Source organism: Colletotrichum phormii (genome assembly GCF_030913505.1).
Source record: "Colletotrichum phormii strain CBS 102054 chromosome Unknown BDP81scaffold_38, whole genome shotgun sequence".
Lineage (NCBI taxonomy): Eukaryota > Fungi > Ascomycota > Sordariomycetes > Glomerellales > Glomerellaceae > Colletotrichum > Colletotrichum phormii.
In genome coordinates, this window is record NW_026851480.1 from 211,258 (window position 1) to 236,161 (window position 24,904).

Here is a 24,904-nt window from a genome sequence, read left to right on the forward strand (position 1 = left end):
GCAAGCTGCAACCAAAGCTGCGAACAAAGCTTACCTTACCTCAATTGCTTCACTGCTCAAAATGCCCCATAGCTGCACATCATCCTGCAGAATGATGCACCTCGAAATGGTTCTTGTCGTACTCGCATTCTCAATCAAGTATAACCGTCCGAACGCCTTTCAACAAGAATGAACAACTAAGTAGTCAAGTATAATAATAAAGTAAAGCGCATTGTCACTAGACCAATGTTGGGCTTTGGACCATTCATGTGGATGCGAGTGCTTCAACTTCGATGATTATCTGCCTACCTACGGATATCTCACTGAGCACTGAGTTTTCGGTATCGCTTTGTATCTGCCACCAAAATCGCATAGAATGCTACCCTTAAACTTCTCCACAGGGTTTGCCATTGTTGCAAACAGCTACTGGGCAGAAAAGAAATTGTAATCAAGACAGTTGTCCTACCCACGCGGGATGTTGCAACTTGGTGATCAGCCAAACCTACCAGCTAGAATATCAAGCAATCTCGTCGGCTCCCTCGTAGATCCGCGTATCTCACGGGCAGAGTTCGCCATCTCCGCTGCCATGCCTCACCTGGGTTCCGACGCCCGAGTAATCTGCCCGACGGGATCTCTTCAATCGACTAAGGTCTCGTCCCCCCAAAACATGGTCCACCTACAGGAGTTCGCCAGTCTGCTGCAATGGTCCAAACCTTTTCTTCTCGCAGGGCTGACCGTCGCAGCCGATTGAACCGCTCGCCACCCGTCCAATACCTACCCCGCGGGGTGACACGTGCATACCGAACCCGACGCCATCGCCACTCGATAGTTCGGTCGGGCGTGAACAACTATGACAGTCAGGCCATTTTCCAGAGGCTTTGACACCGAACAGTTGGACGACAACAAGACGACATCGCATTGCTGTCTCGTCGTCACATAGTCAACTCTACTCATCTTCTCGCGCCATAGCCATCGTCCTCATCTTCATCAGAAAGGAAAGGTAGTACGACACCTAGATAGTGGGCAGACTAGGCGATGATCATGTCCGATAAGAACCGATGAGGGTCAAACTATTCCGAAATACGGAGATCGGATTGACTGACAACCATGAGACACTCCTAATAATACACACACTAGGTATACGTAGTAAGGTGAACTTGACTAGACCATGGTGACACACGGCCTCCGGCAGTCAAGCATCTGTGTTTCGTTTCCTCTCGGCCCCCTCTTCCGGCCCCTCGTCTAAAAATCCTGCCTGCTTTGTTGTACAAGATAAGATGCAAATGGTAGGTAACGAAAATCAGTCACCCTGGGTATATAATGCGGAAGCCCTAAGTTGTTTCGAACGAGGGCGACCGTCGCAATCGTGCCCTCATAATGCAGTTGTCGCCCGCAAAACGCCAAAATGCCTGTGTTTCGCCAGTCGTACTAGGTGGTAGTGTGTTTCTTCCCTCTCAAACAGCACACGGCGGCCTCTGAGTGCTCCTGGGCTCCTGGTCGAGGCTCTCTTCCCTCGGATCGTTGCGGCGGTGGAGATTCCCTGACTCGCTGGAGTCGCTGGGGTTTCGCTGGGTCTCGCTCGATCTCTCGCCCCACGCCGGATATCCTGGGGCATCGTGGACCGTGGAGGTGTGTCCATATTTCGCTCGCTTCGTCTGACCCTGCCGTTGCTGAATGTCATCGAGTAAAGCTTCAATTTTCGTGGCCATATTCGTGTGATTGATGTTCCAATGATGGCTCCCTGCCATCAAATTCCGTACTTCTTCGGGTTCCAGCTTCGGGCATCGATAATATTCTTCGCCTCGGCCTTGACGAGGAAGCCTGCATCGCAATAGGACATTCCTGGCCGCGCAATTTCGGGCGGGTAATGCTAGGTCAGCCGTTAGCGATAACTCCGAAAAGGAGAGTCTGAAGTGAACATACCAGTCGCATACAGCACGCGTCCACCCAGCCCGTCGCACACGTTCCCAGATCCTGTCCAAACTTTGTTTTGTATTTTCCTCCATTCGCCAATTCGCAGTCGTTGCCCACTCTCAACTTATTGTCGATTGTGCCCTTACAACAATGCGGCTGCAGGGTGATGAAGGGACTCGCTAACTTATCGGCAGGCGGGTACGGATAACAGTGGAACGGCTCGCTCTGGGCGAGGATGAAGGGTAACCCGATTATCAGGAACAGCGTGACCAGAAAGGCCGAAAAGCCCAGTGGGCGATGCATTTTGGCAGGGATAAACGAGTGTATGCGAACGACGATGGCAGAAGAGGCGACGGCGGCGAAGAAGCGCGCGATATGGTGGTGAACCTTTTGAAGGACTTCGTAGATGGGCCGGGGAAGATGTTGGGCCAGCAGGTGTAGATAAGTGGCCGTAATGGCGAGGATTGGGGGTGGCGACGACGACGAAGGTGGCATTCTAGCTACCTAAATGGACTTCTATTAATGGGACCCTCTTCGTTCGACGAGACTAGCTGAAAGGCACGTAGCAAGATAGATTGACCGCAACCAGCAGCAGGCCGGAGCGGGAGCGGGTCGCCAGAAGGCCTGTTTGAGTGGAACGTCGAGGTTGCAATGACGAGCCAGGCAGGCCACAGGCGTAAGCAGGTGTGTGCAGGCTGACTATCCGTACTTTCCAGGTTCGACTGGGACCTCCGGGTCACCGTATATCGCGGCGGGCGATACGACGTGGACTTTTTTTCCCCTTCTCGAGGAACCAAAGGGGCCACGGGATGGAGACTTGGGGGGCGTGCTGCTTGATGACGCCGGGACTAGTGAGTGGCCTCTGTGGAGGGAGGGGAGGGGAGCGTCGCAGCGTTCTGAGCTTAAAGTGTGGCGCTGCCAGGAATATCGCCGTTGAGTAGGGTGCGAAATGGGCAGCGAAGTGACGGTGGACGCGTGGAGGGGTGGTGAATGCGGCCAGGATGTGGTTGGTGTTTGATAAGACGTTTTGCGGAGTACAGATGCTTTCTCGAGGAAATTGTAGAGCGCGACAAGGGGAACGACTGGATGTCTGGTAGAGGATGATGGTTTCAATGGAGGGAGGATCGCTGTAGTGCGGTCGATTGCCGGAGACTTTCGCGTTGGGAAGGGCGCAATCCAATGAGATGGGACCGAAGTGGAAACTGTCTGGGGGATCGTAGTCGATGAGGTGCTTGACGTTGCCGAGTTGCGATGAAAGAACGCGCAATCCACCCTCTGCGACAAACGGACCAGACAAACCGCGAGAGGCTATTGTATGTAGGTTTGCAGGTGTGCATGTACGAATGTGGCGTTTGAGATGAGGATCAAGTTTGCAAGAGTCGCGAAGATTGCGAAAGCAGAGGAGAAGGGGAGGAAAGAAACACAGTCACATTTGTTTGGACGAACCCAACGAAGAAGCCACGGCTAAAGGTGGCCGTCAGCCAAGCATTCAAGGCAAGCGAGAAGGAGCTAAGCTAAGCTAATAGGAAGGAACCACGGAATTCAGGGCCACGATGGAAAGGATTGGCGGCTACACAGAAGGACGGAGGCGAGGAAGGGGGGAACAAGCAATTGGAAAGAGCAGCGGTCGTGAGGCAGGCGCGCAGGTATGGTAGAGAGTTGGAAAGGCAGGAGCACAGGAGCACTCTTCCGACTTAGTACCTTCCCAGGGCGAGACCGGGCGACAAAGGCTGGGCGCGCATAAGATGAGAAGGGACAAAAGTGCGGTATTACAAACAGCCGAAAAGGGACACAACAGAAAAGTCTCAAACGGCTGCCTGCTGGTGTCTCTTTTTTTTTTTTTTTTTAGTGGTGTCTCTTCAGCCATGTCCCGCCATTGAAATTGCACCAGTAAGCACCAACACGAATTGACAAACCACCGGCAAAGATGATCCAGACACGATGCGTCTAACAGAAATTCATTGTACGAATGCTACCTCGAGCATCCAACACAGAAAAGACCCAATTTGATGCGCACTTCCACTCGTCGTTGCCAGGTACGCATCGGACTAGGACCCATTTGGAGCTCTCGCATTCCTTTGCCCGCTTAACCGGGCGTTTTCCCCCGCCTGTTGCGCCGCACGCGAGCCGCCAGTGTTCATCGCGCACCGCATCGTGGGAAGGAAAAAAAGTCATATTGGGATTTGCGGCACAGCAAGCAGGGTCCAGCAAAGTTCCTTTTTTCTCTCTCTTTCTGCGTTACACGAAAGTTCTTCTCGGCCGGTGGGTGGATAATCTCACTCAACTGGAAAAGAGAGGGATCATCTCGACCAAATGAGGCGGTATACGGAGTACTTACGGATACCTTAACATGAGTTCATGACTCGATTGACGAACGAGATATATAGGGCGTGAAACTGATTGAAATATAGTTGTCCCAAAACCCCGAGTTCGCCGCATCTCCTCAGATGACAGTTCAAATCTTCCGAGCAAAGGGCAACAGACCGCAGCAACTCGTCGAAAGTTGAGAGGGGAGCAAAAGAAGAACACCACACACATCCCATTTTCCTTCTGCACGCTTTGCCTCTTCCTTCAAGGGGGTTCCCTGGCGTCACTCATTCAACCCTGGACCTTCCATGCAAGGGTCAGGCCGAATCCCACCAATCCACCCCTCCAACCCGTCCTCTCAACCACGTCTTTCTAATTGGTCAATATCGAAATGTGGATAAGGACTGGTGATCCACTCTCGTGCCCTATCAGGCGAGCCACGAATCAGATGCGCCCGCCTCACTCCCAATCTCCTCAGGCACGGGCCCGTCTGCAGACCCGGCCCCCGATTAAGGTTATCCGGCCGGCCACTTCTCACGAATCGCCGGTGACGCCGGAAAGACGCCAAGACCCAACCTTTTGGGCCCGGCCTTCCCAACCTGCCATCGGGCGAATCGGCCCTGAGAATTGGGAACTTCCGTCTGAAGGGACCCTGATTACGTGCTATCTTCAGCCACACCACCAATCTCCATGGACACGCTCTCCACGTCTATCCTCCACATTTGCCCAACTATCCTCAGCGAAAGAAGCCTTGTCGTCCGAAATAATTACCGGCGTGATGAGCACCTTCAAAGTCTATCGCTCATGAACTAATATCTGCATATCCCCGTTCGCCTTCAATACGGTAGATGACAGTATCACAACCAGTGGCATGCTCAGGTGCGAACACGCTCTTCATCTATCGGCCTGCAGCTTGTCGTATGCTCAAACACAATTTTTGATGAATTAGATGGATCTCATTATCCATATCGCTCATTAGACTTTTCTTCAAATTTCGAGAACACCTTTGTCGCAACCTCCGATGCCGATCCGAATTTGTATGCGATAAGAGGCATCACATTGATTGTCCCTCATCAACTCCACGCAGCCAGTACCACGGCTTCGGGAAACCAAAGATTCAGCAATGCCGTCATGATTATGGGGACTACCTATGCCCTCGACCTCGGGACGAAATGCAGCCGGTGCACCGATCCGCCTTGCCATTTCTACCAAAAACTGTGATTGATTAACGAACGGGTTTCGGTCAGCCAAATCTGGACGTGGACTTGGCAAGGGAAACCTTAAAACGCGGTTGCCTGTCAGGGGTTCCTTGAACCGACGATAGCTGACTATCCGTATTTCCGGCTGACTGTACAGCTTTGAAGAGACCCTGAATGTCACATGTTGCATTGAATAGTAAAGCCCATGTTCATAACTCACTGATCCCCCTGCCCGTCCGTCGTATTAGAACGACGAAGATAGGACGACGATGACCTCTTCTTACCAATACACGTCTAGCCTCTATGTCGTCAGGCCGTTGTGGACGATCATCCCACTCGCATTCACCTGCTCTAGCTCTTCCGGTTGTATTTGAGAAACAAGTATTGTTGGACTAGGAAAGACTGTGAGGATGTAGTGCTCTCGATGAGACCTGATTTCTAGCATTTATCTAGAGATCTGGAGGAACGATAGAGACCAACACATAACGAAACCTGGTAATCATCCAAACCTTCACATGAACTCCAAAAGCTCCGTAAACGTCTGCCCCTTACCTCCTGATTCCTCTCTCTCAACTTGAACCAGCAAGTTGACAACACGAAGATGCCTCCACCCCTACGCCCAAAGTGAACCCCCCCAAACTTCATCAACAACCCAAACCCCAACCAAAACAACAAACCCAAACATCGAATCCCTCCTCCTTCCCCTCCCATCCGGCTCTCCACCCCGTACACTGTTCCCCATCCCCACCATCGGCCCGGCACCCCCCGTAACCGGCACCGGCTTCACAACCCCCGCCCCCGAAGAAACCGGCGGCGGGCCTCTCTCATTCGGATAACACTTGCCCATCCAACACCTCTCATCCCGACTACATCCTCCCGAAATACCACAACACTCTCCACTAACACACATCCCGCCGCATAGTTTCTTCCCGCGGGAGCAACAGACCCCGATGGCGGCGTCGACGCAGTCGTAGCCCTGGGCGCAGCAGCCGGGTCCGCAGCAGGGCATTGATTTTTTGCAGCAGTTCCAGTTGTGGGGGAGGTTGCATGATACTATGAGGGTGGTGTGTTAGTCATGATGAGTTTGAAAAGGTTGGAGGAGATGGTGTGGAATGGAGTGGAGGGCTAGCCGGGATGCGTACTTGTTCCTTTCGGACATGTATCTGGGTCGTTGACGGAGCGCGCCGCGTACAGGGCAGGGCTGCCGACTTCCCATTCCATGATTGAGATGGCCGGGTCTCGTCCGTATGATGGCGATTCGAGAGAAGGCTTCTCATATGAAGGCTGTCCGTACGATGGTTTTCCGTCTGGCTGCTCGTAAGGCGACGGTTCTTCCGGCGAGTTTTTGTGTGGCGTGTCATTGTAGGGTGTCTCTTCGTAAGGTGACTGTTCTTGAGGTACCTCCCCAATTTGAGGTCCCGACAGCCGGATACCCTGCGATATCTCCTGAGGCATGGCGAGACATATGGAGCCAGCGGCCAACAGTGCTCCGAGCATCCGAGAAGACTGTCTGACTCTCATTTTATCGAACGTAGATCCGCAACTTAGTCGATATGGGAGTATGACGATGTTGTGGTTGTAGGTATTGAGCGGTGAGTGCGTCAACAAGCCAAGGTGTTGTATTGATATAAGGACCTGTTTCGTGAACTGCAGTGAATCACTTGAAGGAAACCCCCGTCAATACTCTTTGGGAAAAAGGTTCTGATTCACCACACTGCTTGTTGTGGGATTCTGTTTGGTATTATCAAGCCCGCCATCTATGCAAATCCGAAAGCTCCCCATATCCATCCACCCACCTTTACGTCCCAACCCGGAAATAGCTGTAACCTAAACCTTTCCAGCATCCTCCTTCAGCGACACAATACGGTTGAGAATGATCTTCTCATCGGTACTGTCAGCATCAATGGCCTAATAGGGCGTTAGCTTGTATCCGAATTGCATTCTTCACTCACGGGCAACTTACAAAGTAGGCAATGCGCGTCGCCTGGAAACGAACACTCTCCGGTCCACCCTTGCCCAACTCGCTCTCACCCGCAGCCTCAGGCCAGGGTGCACGTCTCTTGACTTCGTCGAATCCGCTCTCGATGAGCGCATCGGGGTAGATGACCTCGCTCTCGGGGTTGATGTCGTTGAGGAAACCGCCCTCGGCGTCATCGGGCTTCTCGCTCTTGAAGAAAGAGTTATGGATACGGGCCTCGACCTTCTTGGAACCCTCGGTTCCGACCCAGTTGATGAAAGCCTTGGGCTTCTTCGTCTCCTTGTCGTAGACAGCCCGAATCTCGGTGACCTTTCCTGTCGCCTCATCCTTGGTATAGGAAGTAGCTTTGATGGGGAAGGGGGCGTTGAGCAGACCGACCGTCTTGTTGGGTGCAAGGCGGAAGTAGTCCTTGCTGTCGACCTCTCTGAAATCGGCGCGATCGATGTAGACCGTGGGGGTGAACTTGATGGTGTGCGAGCCCATGTTAGGATCCTTGGGAGAGAAGGCAAGTTCTACATCAGTAACCTCGGCATCTTCGATAACAACAGGGATGGGGTCCAAAACCATCATCAATCTGGGGACGGTGCGCTCCAGGTACTTGCGCACCGTCTGCTCGAAGCGCTTGATCTGGATGACGGAGACAGACGTCGTGACTCCCAGCTCGTTGACGAAGTCGAGAATCGCACGAGGAGGCACACCACGGCGCTTGATACCGATCAGAGTGTACAGACGGGGGTCGTCCCAGCCGCGGACGATCTTCTCCTCAACCAGCTTGAGGATCTTTCTCTTTGACAAGACGGTACCCGTGATACCCAGGCGGCCGTACTCGCGCTGCATCGGCTCGTAAACGCCAAGAGTCTTGTTGAGCCATTCGTAGGAGACACGGCTCTGGACGAATTCTGTTGTGCAGAGGGAGTGGGTGATACCCTCGAAGCTATCACACAGGCAGTGCGTAAAATCGTACGTCGGGTAGATCTTCCAGTCCCATCCCGTTCGGTGGTGAGGCGTGTCGGTCTTGATGCGGTATGCTGCGAGATCCCACATCTGGGGGTTACCATCGGTGATATCCTGCTTCATGCGCAAGAATGCTTCTCTAGGCTTGTATTTGCCATCCTTCATATCTCTGAACTTTTGCAGGTTCTCTTCAATGGTATGGTTCGCGTGTTCGCATCGGAATCTAGGGGAAGCGCCCTTTTCGCCGCCACGCTGGAGCTTGATCTCGGTGTCTAAGGTTGGGTGATTAGCAAACATAGAAAACACCGCATCTGCCACTCGAAAGGGACTAACCGCCGCAGTAGCATACGTATGCCTTCTCCAAGGTGATCATCTTCTCGGCCAAGTCGTACAGCTTCTGGAAGTTGTCGCTCGAGTACGTGATCTTGTAGGGCGTGAAACCCAGCCAGCTAATCATCTCCTCAATGGCTGTGAAATATCTCTCCTCCTCCTTTTCGGGGTTGGTATCGTCGAATCTCAGGTAGCAGACACCTCCGTGGTGCTTGGCGAAACCGAAGTTGACCGCGATGGCCTTGGCATGGCCGATGTGCAAGCTGGAAAGAGCTATTAGTGGCGTGACATAGATAAGCATTGTGGCCCACGTACTAGCCATTGGGCTCGGGAGGGAAACGCGTCACGACATTCTCCGACGGCCTCTCCTTGTAGACCTCCTGGAGGAAGCCCTGCTTGAACATGGCCTCCGGGTCGATGGCGACCTCCTCGGGCTTCGCCTTGGGCTTCGGGGCGGGCTTGCTGTCGCCTGCACCGGTGGCCTTTGCAACAGCGTCCTTGGCAGCCTTTGCCTTTTCCGTGGCGGCCTTCTTCGCTCGCTTTGCCATTCTCTTCTTCAGCTCGCCCTTGCTGACCATCTCTCCCGTCTCCTCGTCGAGCTGGAGCTTGGCCGTCGACTCGGCCAACTTGGCGGTGGGGTCCGCTGCAGCGTCCGCCATGATTGCGGTATTCGGTCTGAGATAAAGGGTAGTATCAGAGATAAAGTCTGTCGAAGACTGGGAGTACGGCGTGGTCGCTGAGCAATCAAGGTTTGTTCAATTGGACTCCACGAGATGTTCACGTCGTGGAAAATGTGTGGTTGTGGTGGCGGGGCAACACTCCAGGTCTTCTTTTGCGGCGGGGATGACTCAAATTGATCCAAGGAGGGGTCATTGCACTGGCTCAGCGTGCCTTCCTCAACTTGCGCCTGTGACATGCGACAAAGAGACGATAAGATAGTGTCCTTATCGATTGGAGTAGCTTCCGATAAGGCACCTCTCTGGATTGCTGCGATTTTACGAACCTCCCAAAGTGCCTTGATGGCGAGCTACCTTATGGGAATCTTTGGTCTTTAAGGTTTGCGCGCATGAGGAATTCTTGCAATTGAACTATAAGTAACTCCCTTGCCACATTTCAGCTTTACACATTCTCGACTTTCCTCCATTCTTGAGAAGCAACTCATCGGAGATACACATCCAAGAGCAAAGGGTACGTACCGCTGACAGCTTATAAGATCCCGTCCCCAAAATAGCGCGGGGTCTTTCGTCATGGGCTCCCACCTCTCCTGTTTTCGATCGGCTGCTTCTTTGTCACCAACACCTCGAAATCAACCCGCCGCGCCCGCTCCTAAACCTGCCAAATCATCGACACCAAACCCGAATAAGCAACCCGCGAACTCGCCTATGCCCATCCGACAAGCAGCCAAAATGGTCACCATGGTCACCACCGCCGTCGCCGATATTCCGACCGTTGAGCTCCTCTACAAGCTCGGCAAGATCCATTCCACACCGGGGGCCATCTTCTCCTATAACGCGTCGCATAACCAAAAAGTCGCCGTGATCCGAGGCGATATCACCACACTCGGCGTCGATGCGATTGTCAATGCCGCCAACACGAGTCTTCTTGGAGGAGGCGGCGTCGACGGCGCGATCCACCGCGCTGCCGGCCGCGGACTAGTCCAGGAGTGCAGGACCCTGAACGGTTGCTCTACCGGTTCTGCCAAGATCACGGGCGCCTACAACCTCCCTTGCAAGAAAGTCATCCACGCCGTCGGCCCCGTCTACGACGAGCTCAGACCCGACGTCTCCGAAGAAAAGCTTGCAGGTTGTTACAATACCAGCCTGAAGCTTGCTGTCCAGAACGGTTGTCGCAGCATCGCTTTCAGCGCGCTGAGCACCGGTGTCTACGGTTACCCGAGCTCGGAAGCGGCACCTGTTGCTGTTGAAGTCGTCAGAGAGTTTCTCGATGGACAAGATGGCGACAAGCTGGACAAGGTTGTCTTTTGTACCTTCGAGATGAAGGATGTTAAAGCCTACAACGAGACCCTTCCGTATGTCGAGATTCCGAACCTTCCTTGCGCAGTCAATCAACTACTAATACTCTCTTCACAGTGTCTTCTTCCCTCCCGAGGACCAACCAGCCACAGACAAGAAAACCGGGGATGGCCCTTCAAAGAAGGAAACAGAGGAGGCCAAGGCTATCGCGGCCGAGCTTCCTAGCGTGCCCAAGTCTGATCCTTCCCAGTAAGTGAAGAGCCCACCAAAAGATACCTGCAGTTGGCCGGCGCGCAGCTGCTCACGATACTACGACTGGACATCATGATGGCTTAGGGAGTTTATGGAGTTATACCAGGGAAAAGCGAACCTCTTAGTATACCACCTTTTATCGATACAAAAGGACTGGCAATAGAGTTTCAAGGTCTATTGGCCTCTATGATCGACTTCGCACTTTCTTTGGGTTCGTGCCTTCCCTGCAAACCTTCGTATAATCGGCCAAAGATTCAAAATGCTCACGTGACCCACGTAATTCCAACTTCAATGTCAAAGAAACCTAAAGAATGAACTCCTGCTCAGTAATGCTTTTAAATTTTTCCCATGCGATAGTACTGAGATGCACCAGTCTTGCCCTGCATCGAGGGTTCTCAAAGTTGCAATGTCAAAAGGTGCCCGGAGAAAGATTGTGGACCTCAAGAGGCGTTAGCGAATAGAACGACACAGTGAAAATGCTGTTGGGCTGACCCTAGATCCAGGTACGCACATTGCTGTGAGAAATTGAGAGTAGAAGAGAAGAGACCGGAGTCCTGCTTAGAATAGGCTTATCAATTCTTACGCGTGCGGCTCTACTAAGCTAACAAATACCAAAGATGTTGTACCTACTTTGATTGAGCTCGGATTTCTTATCGCCGATCTCAGTATACATCATGAGATGAATCAGTCAAGAGCTTTAAGGAGGTATCCTAACAACCGCAATTGATCATTGATACTTGATGCCACTGTCTGTCTAACATTCAACTGAGCACAGCTTCTCAGACTACGATTGGAACTAGAGTCAAACGAGGGTCTAAAACACTAGTGTTCTTTAAAGTTAACTCGGTTAATGGCGAGGACTTATGTCTTGGACCTAATGCGATTTAAGGCAGGTCACGAGAAATCGTTAAAGTAAACGTCTAAAACGCAGGTAGGCACTTCTGGGAAAGGTCACACGTGAATTTTGTACTGACGACATCTTCCCGCCATGCTTCGAAGCTTTACGTTTATTTTGACATCCGGAATGCAAACAAACTCGATGAATCGCTGAATCGAACAAAATGACATGGACAAGGGCAGAGTGGAGTATGCCAAGATATGCTCCTCAGTATCGCGTGACCGGGCCGAGGCCATCGCCAGGCACGGCCAGATGAGATCACGGTTGACCGTTGCCAATGGTGTGAATTGCGACAGTGACACGGCACTTGTTTGCCGGGGGACCAGGGACCTTTGCCTACCGGCCTGACCTGTCTTCAGCAGGTGTTATTCCCATGTGCCCCCGCAACCCGGAGCTAGAGCGAAAAGAAGTTCTTATGCCGACCAAAGGTCCCAACGGTCTTCAGACCAACGGACCAACGGTAACGGTAGGATATGACCACTAATTTGATAGATAAGGCGCATGTTGCCGATCTTCGTCCTTTCATGCTAATGAGGTAGCTTCCCGTCTCGCAGCTCGTAACCCCCCAACTGTCGAGCGGGAACCCTTCCCTTTTACCTCTGGGTGATGATATATGTCAGACTCTTGAGTCTTAGTCAGGCTGTTGACTAAGACTGACTCGCTTGTAAGTCAAAGTCTCTACACGGTAATACTGTTTCTTACAGTCCGTTCAGACCGGGACTAACGGACTTCAAAGGTTGTCTTTAGTCAACGACTTTCCAACTTCGGTCGCGTCCAATATCGGTAGGAAAACAATTGAGGCATTGCTACCCGGCCTACCGCCGCTCGGGTGCAGATATGCAGGCCAAGAGTTGCGGCAACCGGGGGACGCGCCCCAGTCTTATGGTAACCTCGTACATGCGACCTGCCATCTTGAGGTAGCTCCTGCTGTAACGAGAGCAATACAAGCTCATGCGATTGGGATGAACGCCCACTCGACATCCGATGGTGACATCGACGGTCTCCAGAAAACGACAACGGGTTGGTTGCCCCTCGTGTCGATTGTCATTGAGAAGTGGATGACGACTACAATGGGGGTCACTGAGTGTCAGAGTGGTATAAGAGACGCGACGCCGCGGTCTGCGGGCGATCGGAAATGCGTCTGTCGAGCTTGAGACTGCAGCCCAGCTTTCGACTCAAGAGCTGAAAGTTGTGCCGTGTAACTCTCGTTCAATTGGCAAGATGCGGAGCTCCTCGATTGCCGTGCCGGCTTTGCTGGCCAGCGCAGCTGACCTCGCTGTCGCGCAATTCCCCAACTCGACGACCCCGGGCAACAGCTCTGAGCCTTGCGCTGCCGTGAGCGCTGCTTGGGCTTCGCAGCATGCGCGCGCTCCGACTGGTACTTGAAAACCCAATAACGAGATGCCCCTTAACGTAGACTGACAAGGGTGGTGCTGTAGTGGTCCCGTCTGTACCGGCTCAGTTGGCTTACGACTGCCTCAACTCCGTCCCTCTCGGAAAGGAGGCTGCCATTGAGCTCGTGGACTCTCTGTTCCCGTACCTCGAATGGCAGAGTGGTAAGTTGATTATCCAGAAACTTATTCTTTACACTGGATCAGAACTAATTTGCCTTCAGACGCTGCTTACAAGGCGGATCCCCCACCCGAGTACGACTTCCCGGCCTACGACCTCTTTGCAGCCGCCTCGAGCATCAGACAGAACCTGGTCGACGATGTCTACAGCAGCGAATACGCCTTCCAGTCTGCTCTCTATGAGGAGGTGTTTGGTCCCGGCCACGACGGACACTTTGTCTATTACCCCGACTTGCTCACGGCGGTGTTTGAGTGGACCCGTCAGCGGGGCTTGGTTTCCATTAGCGAGGATGGCTCATCTTTGCCAGTGATCAAGATCTACGGTACGTTCTGACTCAACGATGATGAATCTGTAGGTTGCTTCTTTTCTAACTCTTTTGCAGAGGAGGTCATCTCTACCCCCGAGACTGCGTCCGCAGTGAAGCTCATCAACGGCATCGAGGCTTCCAAGTTCCTCGAGGACACCGTCAACAAGGCCAACTGGAACCGTGATGCCAACTCCGCCTACAACTCCATGTTCTTTGAGAAGTCTGGACAGGCTACCGGAATCGGCAACGGCTACTTCAGCTCTGGCGGTCGTGTGAGGTACGTGGAGCATGATGCAAGACATGTGAGATCTAAACAAACTAACATGGTCCGTTCAGATACATCTACCAAGGCGCCAACACGACCCTCACTTTCGAAAACGGCACCAAGGTCACCTTCGAAAACCATGCACGGGTTAAGAAGGATCTCACCGGCATCGTAGACGGACCCTCCTTCTACGCCAAGTTCTGCAACCCTCTCAGCCCGGCCTCCGCCACCCCCTCCGGCACCTCCCTTTCCAACGCCTCCACCGCCATCCTGCCAGGCTACCCGGAGCCCGTCGTCGTTACCAGTGACGGCGTCGTGTCCGGCTACTTCCTCGAGGGCGAAGGCTTCGAGGACGTCGCCGTCGTCGTCCTGACCGCCTTCGCCAGCGACAGCCCGGCCGAGTTCCAGAAGGTCACCGAGGACTTCTACACCGCCGCCCTCGCCGCCGGCAAGACCAAGCTCGTCATCGACTTCCAGCAGAACGGCGGCGGTTACATTCTCCAGGGCTACGACTTCTTCCGCCAGCTGTTCCCCGCGACGGACCAGGATGGCTTCTCCCGCTGGAAGGAGAGTGACGGCTTCGTCGCCGCGGCCCAGATTGTTTCCGACATTGTGGCTGACGTGGACATCTACACCAGCGATGATGCTAACCTGATCTCCTTGGCCGAGAGCTGGTTCAACTGGCGCTACGACTACAACCTCACCAACCACCCCTTCACCTCCTACGAGGACAAGTTCGCGCCCCAGGTCTTCCAGAACACCTCCTACACAGACCTCATGCGCTGGAACCTCAACGACCCGCTGACCACCACCAACGCCACTTTCGGTCTTGGTATCGAGATTAACGGGTACGGCAACCTGACCGGTCTGCCCCAGCCCTTCGCCGCCGAGAACATCATCATCCTCTACGACGGCGTTTGTGCTTCCACTTGCACTCTTGCTTCCGAGTTACTCCGTCTCCACGGGGGCGTCAAGTCCGTCGCCTTCGGTGGTCTCCCCGTTGAGGGCGCCATCGAGGGTGTCGGCGGCATCAAGGGCTCCCAGGTCCTTGACTGGAGCAACATCTACGACTACACCACCTTCCTCCTCCCCTACACCTCCACCGACGAGCAGAAGGCTGCTTTCGCTCGCTATGGTGATCTGCCCCTGAACCGCAGTCTCGCGGCCTCAGTCAACGTCCGCGACCAGATCCTGAGGGACAACGTGAACGACGGTATTCCTGCGCAGTATGTCCGCGAGGAGGCCGACTGCCGTCTCTACTGGACTCTGCCCATGATCAAGGATGTCACTGAGATCTGGAAGGCGACTGCAAACGCTGCTTTCAACGGGGGCAAGTGTGCTTACGGAGGTATTGAGAAGCGCGATGTATCTGCAAAGGCGGCTGTTAGGCGTAGCGAGTACTTGGCTGCTTCGAGCCTCCAGGAGCGGGCAGCTCCTGCTCGTCGTGATGCACCGGCTGTCAATGACCGTTTCTGGCAGGACAAGTACGTGTTGAAGGCTATTGACTGAAGTGTCCGTGGTTTGTATTAGAATGAGACTTTTGAAGTAGAGAAACGTAAGCATAAAGGGATATTGCAGTAATACAAGTGTGACAAGGTTTCAAAACGATTGCAAACCAACGTTAATATTCAATATCTACAACAAATTCCCGAAGCATTTGCCCTTTCACTTAAAGGAATATATGGACCACCAACTCCATTCCTGGGAAACGGGAATCATTCCCGCCGCTCCTGGAGGGAAAGCTTTTCTTAAGTCGGAAAGCTCTTCTTCTGTGAATATTGCAAGATTCTGGACAGGGTTGAATATTTTCATAATGCTTTCCACTCTCACCAAGAAATTTATGTCAGCACCAGGTTTGTGGTCCGAATGCCTGCGGTCCATAGCTGTACCATGTTCTATCATCAGTTTGCAAGCTTCAACTGTATTATGCGGGCGCCGTGACGTAGAATCATGCCACTCCAATTTGTGGACAAATTCTGTAAATGGATAGGACATGTCTAAGTCGTCTTCCGTAAAGTTGACCTCAGAAAGAAGGTCACGTAGGACCAGTAGATCCACGGAATGTGCCTGAACCATCTCTGGAGGGTCGCCGGCCTCCATATGCATCGAGCCATTCAGGATGCTTCTCATGGCAGGCAGTAAAGAGATAAAATTCTCTCGACGAAGGCGGCGATAGGGTGGTAGGCACCGCAAGAAATGCTCTAGCCCAGACTTGAGAGACAAGCCAGATAGTTTTCAAGGAAGGTCTATCGTTGATGTCAACTTTCCACATATCCATCATTTGCTCGCATAGTCTTGCAAGCCCAGGGCCTGAGGCTGATATGTCGTGCGGCTCCGCTTGCTCGGTTGTGTGTAGAAACCTGAACAGGAAGTTCCTGTCCGCATCCCTTCCATGCTTGCCCCATCGCAATTGAGTATCGAAATCTGCATATGACCTTGCAAGCCAATATCGCTGGTGTTTGAGTGGAATCCGCGGCCGAGCACTCCTGGAACGCTGGAGAAACTCTACCATTGTCCGGTGAAGAAATCCAATTCTCAAATTGGCTGGGGCTTGCGTTTGCACCTCCCAGCTTTGGACCAAGTCGCGACACTGAGCCAGAATTTGGTCTCTCTTTCTCGATATGTTCAGAATCTGATTATCAAGCTTGGAATACGTCTCCCCGTCAAATGTCAAGAGACTGGATTTTGGATGACCCGGATTTTGATAGCGACGGTAAAGAGCTTCTTCATCATCCGGCTGAATTTCGGCCCCCGCGGTCGAATTTCTGCCCAGACGTTTCGCTGAAGAGGCGTTTCTTAACTTCAGTGATCTGAACGGACTTGTAGACTTGAACCTCATCATGTCGTCGAAGTAGGTGTCCATAATCAAGAAGCAAACCACGGGAACAGGCATGTCCGCAATCAGTATTATAGGCCCAGGCTCGCTAAACCGATCACACTAGAAGGTATATCGAATGATTCGGCCTTGAGCTTTATGCCTATTCCGCTTTATAATACCAAATCCATTAGCTCTTATAAAGGTATTAACTCGGTCGAAGAGGGTATTATAGGTTTGCTCTGGATCGCTAGGAATCGGTGGGTTTGGGATTTTGGTTATAGGAGGAGAGGAGGATCGGTTGCTTAGAGTGTGGTAGGAGGCTGTAGTTCGGAAAGACGCTTTGCTTTGAGGGGAGGATTGCCGTGGGGGTGAATAGGGTGGTGGGTTGACTTAGGGACCCCATGTTTCTTGCCATTGACGGACATACTCTTGTTGTCGGAGGAGTGCCGTTATTAGCTGTTGATTAGTCCCAACAACCTATAGAACAAGCTGAAGAGCACTATTGAACTGCTCTGTTGTAGGATAGGAAGGTTGCTGGGACTGTTCGTTGGGAGGAGAGGGGCTATGCTCTAGAGAAAGTCGTGAGAGAGTAGTCCGCTAGGTTTTTATTGTTCCTTTAGGGAAATGACGAGTAAGATATAGCGTAGGCTCTATACTAGGGTAATCGTATATAAGAGGTCGCGTGTCTTGTAGTATGTCGGCTGGGAGCTTGGTGATAAGGTCGCGCTGCCCTTGAGGATTACTAACTCCATAGAATTGGCTAACGCTAGGGCGGCTGCTTTTTGAGGAGGGAGATGATGGTGGTTGGCTAGATGATGGTAGGAGGCCGTATTTAAATAATGGTCGCTCTTGTATAGGGGGAGGTTTATTAGTAGGGGTATTGCTTTGAGATTGGCCTTGTGGAACATCTCTAACTCCAGTTAGAGAAGCTATTGTAAGTAAATAGCATAAGTTAGACTTAGAGGCTTGATGATGTAACCTTAGAGGAAAGGGAGCAAAGGAACAAAAAGGGTTGAGATACTTTGTGGGTATCTGGCAGAATTTGATTGCACTAACAATATTTTTTTGAGCCAATCAAAAGGTCGAATAGCGACGCTGGTGTAAGGTCGACGCCGGTATATCAATTCCCAATCGTAAATGGGTTATAGTCATTTAGGCTATTAACTCGTCGGGCTATAGTATTCCGCCGTATATTATCGTTATAAGCTAATATCACCTCTCTACTTAATATACGGAATCCGGTCTCCCATATAACTAAGTTATTATAACATCTAAAATAGATAATTAATAAATAAAAGAGGCCTAGATTAGGCTCGGTACTTTAAATAGTATTTAAAACTACGTATAAAAGATCGATATCGCCTTCTTATTATCGATAGATACAAAAGTCACTACTCTACGGATGTTACGAGCTGGACAAGGCAACCAACTGTGGCACAAAGCAAAAGCTTCGATAATGATGACTCCGGTCATCATTGTCCCTTGTTCTGCATATATAGCTACGCGCCCACAGTGACAAGTTGCGGCGGGCGTAACACCACATCTCCCCTCCAAGAGGCATGTCCCTATGCCGAGGACCAATCGGACATTTCGGGTATAAGCAGGGAAACTCCAGCATAGGTGCGGGGTAACCAGTCCTACACGTGCTGCCTACGGTCGGGACGCCCTTCATAGTGTGGGAGGCACAATCACACTATCGACGCAGCGTGCGGGAATCGAACCCACAACCCCTCTACGCAGGGTGGAGTCATCATTGTGTTACGAGCTGGACAAGGCAACCAACTGTGGCACAAAGCAAAAGCTTCGATAATGATGACTCCGGTCATCATTGTCCCTTGTTCTGCATATATAGCTACGCGCCCACAGTGACAAGTTGCGGCGGGCGTAACAACGGATTTCGAGATATTTTATAAAGAGAATAATATCGTTACTTTATATATACTAGCTTATTTATTTTACTTACTCTAGCCCTTAAATATGAAATATTTTAGGCCTTTAAAAATAATATATAGTTAAGAAATTAAGGAGAAGATATATTGGGGTAATAGCTATAACTATTAAGAAGAAGGACTTTTTCTTTACGTTTCATAGGGCTTTTGTTTAAGCGATTATGGAAAAAAATATTTAAAATGTCACAGACCCGCTGTCCTAGACCCCAACCTCGAGGTTGGTGTTGAGTAACCCGGTGGCCGGGTTACGTAAGCCTGAGGCTGGATAAAACTCTGCATCCTGTATTCTGTCGCGCATGTCCAGAAACGTAGCTCCTTGAGCTACGTCTTGTCAACAGAGCCTGTTGTTACGCCCGCCGCAACTTGTCACTGTGGGCGCGTAGCTATATATGCAGAACAAGGGACAATGATGCCGGAGTCATCATTATCGAAGCTTTTGCTTTGTGCCACAGTTGGTTGCCTTGTCCAGCTCGTAACACATTAATTACCTAGAATTTCTTACTAGAAGTAATAGTTATAAATAGCTTCCTACTATAGCTCTAGGGCAGCCCTAGGTAGCAGAAGGTAGAATCCCATTATTAATAACGACGATTACTAGCAGCCTAGCTTATTCAATAGTTTAGACCATTAGCAGGCGGGCAAAGACTATTACGGCCTAGACAGGCTATAAATAAATAAAAATACCTCTATTTTATAAGAACAGCATAGGAAGGAATTAAGAAAGGTATATTTACCTTATACCTATTATAATAATAAGAAGGCTTTAAAGAGATATTTAGGAATGCCATCGCTCGGCAACGACGGCAGACAACTCGAAAGGGCTACTTAGATTATAATATACCGTTATATATCAGCAAAGATTGCTAGTACCTCTAGCACACCCAAAATTTATAGGAAATAGAGGTACTGCAGCCCTATCAGTTAACTTAATAGATTTGCAAGCCCTTATTGGCTCTGCCCCACCCTTGGCGAAAGTGCTGTCCATCCGCACTCCATGGGATACTCGCTCGCATCACCTATTTCAGAGCGAGCCTCGTACCTATTCTCTACTTTCAATGGATAACCGTTCTCTATCACACATCTCGATGCCCACATTGTGACCACATGACAGATGCGACGTTGGCGTTGAAAACTCCATGTCGACTGTCATTGTTGAAGGTGGCAAGTTGATGCTGCCCAAGTTGGATTCAGTGGAGGAAATGTGAGTGAGGGGTCGGCCAGGATCGAACCAATCAAACATGGTAGGTGTGACCAAGGCAGCCTTGACAGCGCTGCCGGCGTTTGCTGCATTATCAAATGATTCTTCGAGGCAGCGACATATCTCTGTTCCCTATATAATCTTTCACACATATTTCGTCTTCGCTAGACGTTGTTTGACTTTCTGATGTTTAGCCAGAAGATGCATGTGCAGCTTTGCCTAGCAACCCTCTGCCGTGTGAAATGTTGTCTAGGCGAAGATTGGTTGGAATAGATGCCACCACCAACATTATAACCATTTCATAGAGGCAACTTCGCTAGAACTTTTAGGTCTAACCAGCTACAACTGCCTCGCCAGCCTTCTTCTTGTCATCAGGGTACTGCACCGCCATATATCTCAGATCGCCCGTCATGCCAATGTTTCCAACGGGATTGAGGCCCAGCCACTCCCTCAGCTCCTCGCTGCAGGTGTCCTGGACTTCCTTGGGGAACTTGGCAGTCCAGTTGACCTGTTGGCGCATAAATGGGGCAGTGTAATAGCCAAACAGAAGTGCGCGGTCTTGATCTTTGGTGATGTTACTGCCAGAGGTGTGCCACACTCGACCGTCCATGACAATGATGTCGCCAGCTTTGCCTTCAAAGGGAACCAGCATCTCTGGCGCGTTTTCGGGAACCTCTTTGCGATACACCCACTTATTCGACCCAGGGATGTACTGCGTTGCACCGTTCTCTTTGTTGACATCCGTCAGACACCATATGACGTTGAGCGCCCAGACGTTCTGTCACAGATCGGGAAAGACGATACTCTGATCCGAATGCAGAGCCATACTCTGCGATCCAGGCCGGGCAATATTCGCCGTGAAGTTGCTGATAAGAAAATTCTCGCCCAGCACCGCTTTGACCATGGAGATGGCAGTCGACTGCGAGATGAGCTCCCGAAAGATCTTGTCCAGCTCTAGCAAGTAGAATACGCGTACGTTGCTGGGGTTGGGGTCCAGAAACGACAGGTATGTGTCCTCGCCTCGAGCTTCAGCCGCTGCCTTTGCCTTCCATAGCCGGTTAAGTACGCCGGTAGCCTCTTCTGCTGTGAGAACCGACGGAAAACGAACCCATCCATGTTCCCTGAGGTGGTTTTTGGCTTCTTCAAGGTCGAAGACCATCTTAATAGAAGGTGGTACGAAGCGTAATTCCGTCTACGGTGGGGCTGTGCTGCCTAAAGAGATATTTCCAAGAGACCGAGACTAAGAATCTCGCAATCTCTTAAAACTAGAATGATTGGTAAGTGTGCAGTGGGAAAGATGTATCGGGTGAGCTTGGGACTTTTCAGCACTTAAACAAAAAGACGGCAATAGATCCATAGAGCCAAAGGCCACGGGGACTAACTCAACACACATTACCGGATCTCGTTCCTAGCTAGATGCAGGCTCTGCCAACCCCGCCTCTATGCATGCTACCCTCGCATTAATGCAGCGTACGGCGAGTGACGAATCGCACCTACCCAATAGCACTTACATGCTTCACATATGATCGGCGTTCGTTGGACTAAAAACAGAATGCACGGGGGAGCCCAGTTACCAGCGCAGCTACCGTAACAGATCTATCAGTTCAATCAGCCAAACAAACAGTCAAAAGAGAGGTAATTCGCGATTCAATCAGTCAGATAATAGAGGCCGGTTATTCGAATCGTCTGAACAGTTAAAGGCTCGTTGGAAAAGGGATATTCCGGCCGCTCGATTAATTAAAAGGTCCGTAAGACCTACTATTTTATAAAAAGGATTAGTAAAGACAAGTCACGATTACGGGGGTCGAACCCCCGACTCTAAGGCTAAAATATCTTAACGAGATATAACTTTATTATATAACGTACATGATAAGCGAGTGGGCCAGACAAGCGAGTGGGCCACCCAACCACGACCACATGACATGAAGGAGCAAATATCAACACCCACCTCATGGATTCAATCCAAACTATTCAGAGTCCTCTTCCTCAGACATTTCCTCATTGAATCGACATGTTCGCGCATTATGATTAGTGTTCCCATAGACGCCACATCGTTATTGGCCCGTCTCAGTCCTCGGTCGGCGACCACTACTCCGGCGCGTTTCCTCCTCTACCTAGGCTATAGCCTCTCTTTACGACTAAAGGTCCTCTCCCTCAGCTATAGTGAGGCTTCCTCCTTATCGGAGACGGTTTTTCTTAGCTCTCCGGCGTTAACTAAGTAGGTTATTCTCCTCTCGAAGAATCTGGTTCTCGGATCTTAATAAGGCGATCTGGTGCATAAATCCACGAGCCCCCTTAGATAGATGCTCTATAGTTTTAATAATTAAAGTTGTTGAGCTATTTTGATAACGGGAGATTCGATTCTTGATGAGTTCTGACTGAGAAGATGCTTCCGTTGGGTTGTTTGGTGTCTGAGAAGTCTATGCCGGTGGTGTTGTCGGGAGGGATCCTGGAGGCGTCGGAGTGCGTAACTTTATATTAAGCTTTGAGAGCACACTCTCTGCACTCAAAGGTATAATTACTGCCCCTCTGATTCCTCCCTAGATGTTTTTCTCCGTGATCGCTTGCGTAAAAGCCCTGTGAAACGCCGGGAAGAAGTCCTCCTTGGTAATATGCGTATTACCCCGACGTATCTTGTCCTCGATTTCTCGACTATACGCCGTTTTTAGAGGCCTAAAATATCCAATATCCAAGGGCTGGAGTAGATGAGACGAATAAGCCGGCATACATAGGGTGACGATGTTGTTCTTCTTATAAAAAATCTCGAAATCCGCAGAGTAGTGACTTTTGTATCCGTCGACGACGAGGAGGCGGTATTAACCCTTTGTACGCGGTCTTATATGCCGTTCGAAGTGCCGAGCCTAGTATAGACCTCTTTTATTTATTGTCCATCTATTTTCAGACGTTGCGATGACCTAGTCGTGTAGGAGACCGGATTCCGTATACCAGGTAGAGAGGTAATATTGGCCCGCAACGATGATATACGGCGGAACGCTATAGCCCGACGGGCTGATGTCCTGAATAACCGTAACCCATTCACGATTGCCAGGCTACATCATTTTCGTGTTTGAACGCCTTTCGGCACTGGTCACGACCATGCCGGTTGAGATCTGGCCCATCATAAAGCTAGTCTCGTTAAAGTTGCAGATGTCTAAGTCTACGATGCCGTACTTCGCGATTGTGTTCGCCACAAGCAAGAACCACGCGTTAATCGCGCCCGGATCTTCGCATTGGGCCCTCTTGTAGTCGTACTTGTGAAAACGACGCATTCGCAACTCTGGTTGTCGCTTTACGAAGTTCGAAGCCCATCGTTTCCCAACATGGGGCGCGTCACGATTAGCGAGCAATCGATTCGCCATTTCTTCAACACCGCGAAGACGGGGAGGAAAACATCTGGCGTCCAGGTCGAGGATATACTCAATCAGCTTCTTCTCTTCTAGCAGCGTCAAATTCCGTGAGTTAGGTGTGCTATCACGTCGTGATAACGTTCCCTCTAATCTGCGGCCTAAGGTAACGCGACTAATATTATAGATCTTTGCCGCGGCCCGAATACTGAGATTTCGGTCTTTCTAGGTAGCCTGAACCGCTAAGTTTAATTGGGTATCTTTGTTATGTACTGTCATTGTTTTCGATGGAGAAATGCGTATTGCGATGATGTAGGTGGCACGATGGCGGTTGGGTGGCCCACTCGCTTATTGACGGTTAGTCAGGGTGGCCAGCGGAATATGCATATGTGAGTGAGCAGAAAAGAGCGTCTATTCGTACTAAAGAGTGGATGGAATCACCACAGGCTTGTGGGCCTAATGCTATCCTAATAAGTCTTGCAGAGCTAGGACCAGGTGGAAATGACAGTCTGGCCTGTTTCGTGATGGTCAGACCATTCCGAATGGGTTATGTCCATGACTCGCGTAGAAGCATGCATGGATTCTGTCACTTATCATGTACGTTAGTACTATTAATTTTATTTAATAGTAAAGATCTTATTTTAATACTTTTCCGATATTTAGCAAGCTCATGCTTAATATCCTCACTATTTTTATAATGATAATAGATTATAAAAGGACTTTTAGCTTAACAAAGTTAACTCTAATATCGCAGAGGCTCTTAATAGCGCCAAATACACTCGAAGAGATCTAATATCTAAAGAACTGGCTACGTAGCAGCTTTATTATCCTTAATAGAATACTATTTAAAGTTCAGTAACTAGAGGGGTCTATAGATGTTGCGATAACGTGAATGATAAGCGAGTGAGACAGACAAGCGAGTGAGACACAAAACTGCGCCGATGATGCTTCAACACAAATGGAGACGTTTCTTCCACAACACATCATGGCATCCAGAAGTAATGAGTCAGGCATACAGCTGGCCCTTCAAGCTATCAGAATCAATCCAGAGCTTAGTGCACGGGCTGCAGCTACGATCTACTCGGTCAGCCATGCAACATTGAGTCGACGATTGAAGGGCTCTACATCTCGAAGCGACAGGATACCGAACTCGAGGAATCTTACTTTGCTAGAAGAGCAGACGTTAGTTGATCACATTCTCGATCTAGATGCCCGATCATTCCCTCCCCGGATCCGTGGTGTGGAAGAAATGGCTGATCGACTGCTTGCTGATCGCGACGCGCCTCCGGTTGGGAAGCGCTGGGCCTTAAACTTCGTCAAACGACAACCACAATTGCGGACGCGGTTTTTTCGGAGGTACGACTACAAGAGGGCCCAATGCGAGGATGCAGAGGCTATTCGCGGCTGGTTCGCTCTTGTGAAGAACACAATCGCGAAGTATGGTATCGATGAGTTTGATATCTACAACTTTGATGAGACTGGCTTTATGATGGGCCAGATTGCATCTGGCATGGTTGTCACAAGTACTGAAAGGCGTTCAAACACAAAAATGGCGCAGCCTGGTAATCGAGAATGGGTTACAGTGATTCAAGCCATCAACTCGCAAGGCTATAACGTCCCGCCGTACATCATCGTTGCAGGCCAATATCACCTCTCAACCTGGTATA

General features: G+C 50.7%; 7 protein-coding genes across 7 annotated transcripts; 2 read left to right on the forward strand and 5 right to left on the reverse strand.

The window, feature by feature from the left end:
- Nucleotides 1–1,726: 1,726 nt before the first annotated feature.
- On the reverse strand, nucleotides 1,727–2,388 carry BDP81DRAFT_400534 (uncharacterized protein; the record flags this gene model as incomplete). The annotated part of the gene is made up of 2 exons (XM_060588703.1): nucleotides 1,727–1,849; nucleotides 1,903–2,388. The coding sequence occupies 2 exons, from the start codon at nucleotides 2,386–2,388 to the stop codon at nucleotides 1,727–1,729; spliced, it is 609 nt and encodes a 202-aa protein (XP_060438189.1).
- Nucleotides 2,389–6,524: 4,136 nt separating this feature from the next.
- BDP81DRAFT_508495 (uncharacterized protein) lies at nucleotides 6,525–6,854 on the reverse strand (the record flags this gene model as incomplete). Its single annotated transcript, XM_060595702.1, has 1 exon — nucleotides 6,525–6,854. The coding sequence occupies one exon, from the start codon at nucleotides 6,852–6,854 to the stop codon at nucleotides 6,525–6,527; it is 330 nt and encodes a 109-aa protein (XP_060438190.1).
- Nucleotides 6,855–6,999: 145 nt separating this feature from the next.
- BDP81DRAFT_361412 (glutaminyl-tRNA synthetase) lies at nucleotides 7,000–9,511 on the reverse strand. The gene is made up of 4 exons (XM_060586424.1): nucleotides 8,977–9,511; nucleotides 8,665–8,924; nucleotides 7,363–8,603; nucleotides 7,000–7,307 (listed from the first exon to the last, which is right to left on the reverse strand). Exons 1-4 carry the CDS (start codon nucleotides 9,318–9,320, stop codon nucleotides 7,227–7,229), a joined length of 1,926 nt encoding a protein of 641 aa, XP_060438191.1. The 5' UTR covers nucleotides 9,321–9,511; the 3' UTR covers nucleotides 7,000–7,226.
- Nucleotides 9,512–10,076: 565 nt separating this feature from the next.
- BDP81DRAFT_334996 (macro domain-containing protein) lies at nucleotides 10,077–10,887 on the forward strand (the record flags this gene model as incomplete). The annotated part of the gene is made up of 2 exons (XM_060585812.1): nucleotides 10,077–10,690; nucleotides 10,752–10,887. 2 exons carry the CDS (start codon nucleotides 10,077–10,079, stop codon nucleotides 10,885–10,887), a joined length of 750 nt encoding a protein of 249 aa, XP_060438192.1.
- Nucleotides 10,888–13,005: 2,118 nt separating this feature from the next.
- On the forward strand, nucleotides 13,006–15,534 carry BDP81DRAFT_476565 (uncharacterized protein; the record flags this gene model as incomplete). The annotated part of the gene is made up of 5 exons (XM_060594776.1): nucleotides 13,006–13,119; nucleotides 13,202–13,340; nucleotides 13,400–13,678; nucleotides 13,739–13,940; nucleotides 14,000–15,534. 5 exons carry the CDS (start codon nucleotides 13,006–13,008, stop codon nucleotides 15,435–15,437), a joined length of 2,172 nt encoding a protein of 723 aa, XP_060438193.1. The 3' UTR covers nucleotides 15,438–15,534.
- A 191-nt stretch (nucleotides 15,535–15,725) lies between these two features.
- Nucleotides 15,726–16,452, reverse strand: BDP81DRAFT_442034 (uncharacterized protein). Its single transcript, XM_060591646.1, has one exon. It carries the CDS (start codon nucleotides 16,438–16,440, stop codon nucleotides 15,964–15,966), a length of 477 nt encoding a protein of 158 aa, XP_060438194.1. The 5' UTR covers nucleotides 16,441–16,452; the 3' UTR covers nucleotides 15,726–15,963.
- A 3,772-nt stretch (nucleotides 16,453–20,224) lies between these two features.
- On the reverse strand, nucleotides 20,225–21,052 carry BDP81DRAFT_466276 (phytanoyl-CoA dioxygenase family protein; the record flags this gene model as incomplete). Its single annotated transcript, XM_060594376.1, has 2 exons — nucleotides 20,225–20,622; nucleotides 20,698–21,052. 2 exons carry the CDS (start codon nucleotides 21,050–21,052, stop codon nucleotides 20,225–20,227), a joined length of 753 nt encoding a protein of 250 aa, XP_060438195.1.
- Nucleotides 21,053–24,904: the final 3,852 nt, after the last annotated feature.

Bases quoted from the DNA above. Each gene is read 5' to 3' on its own strand.
- BDP81DRAFT_361412 (XM_060586424.1), bottom strand. From the start codon at position 9,320: ATGGCGGACGCTGCAGCGGACCCCACCGCCAAGTTGGCCGAGTCGACG. The intron at 8,925-8,976 runs GTACGTGGGCCA...AGCTCTTTCCAG, and splicing joins CCTCCCGAGCCCAATGGCTA to CTTGCACATCGGCCATGCCA. The intron at 8,604-8,664 runs GTTAGTCCCTTT...ACCCAACCTTAG, and splicing joins ATACGTATGCTACTGCGGCG to ACACCGAGATCAAGCTCCAG.
- BDP81DRAFT_442034 (XM_060591646.1), bottom strand. From the start codon at position 16,440: ATGGTAGAGTTTCTCCAGCGTTCCAGGAGTGCTCGGCCGCGGATTCCA.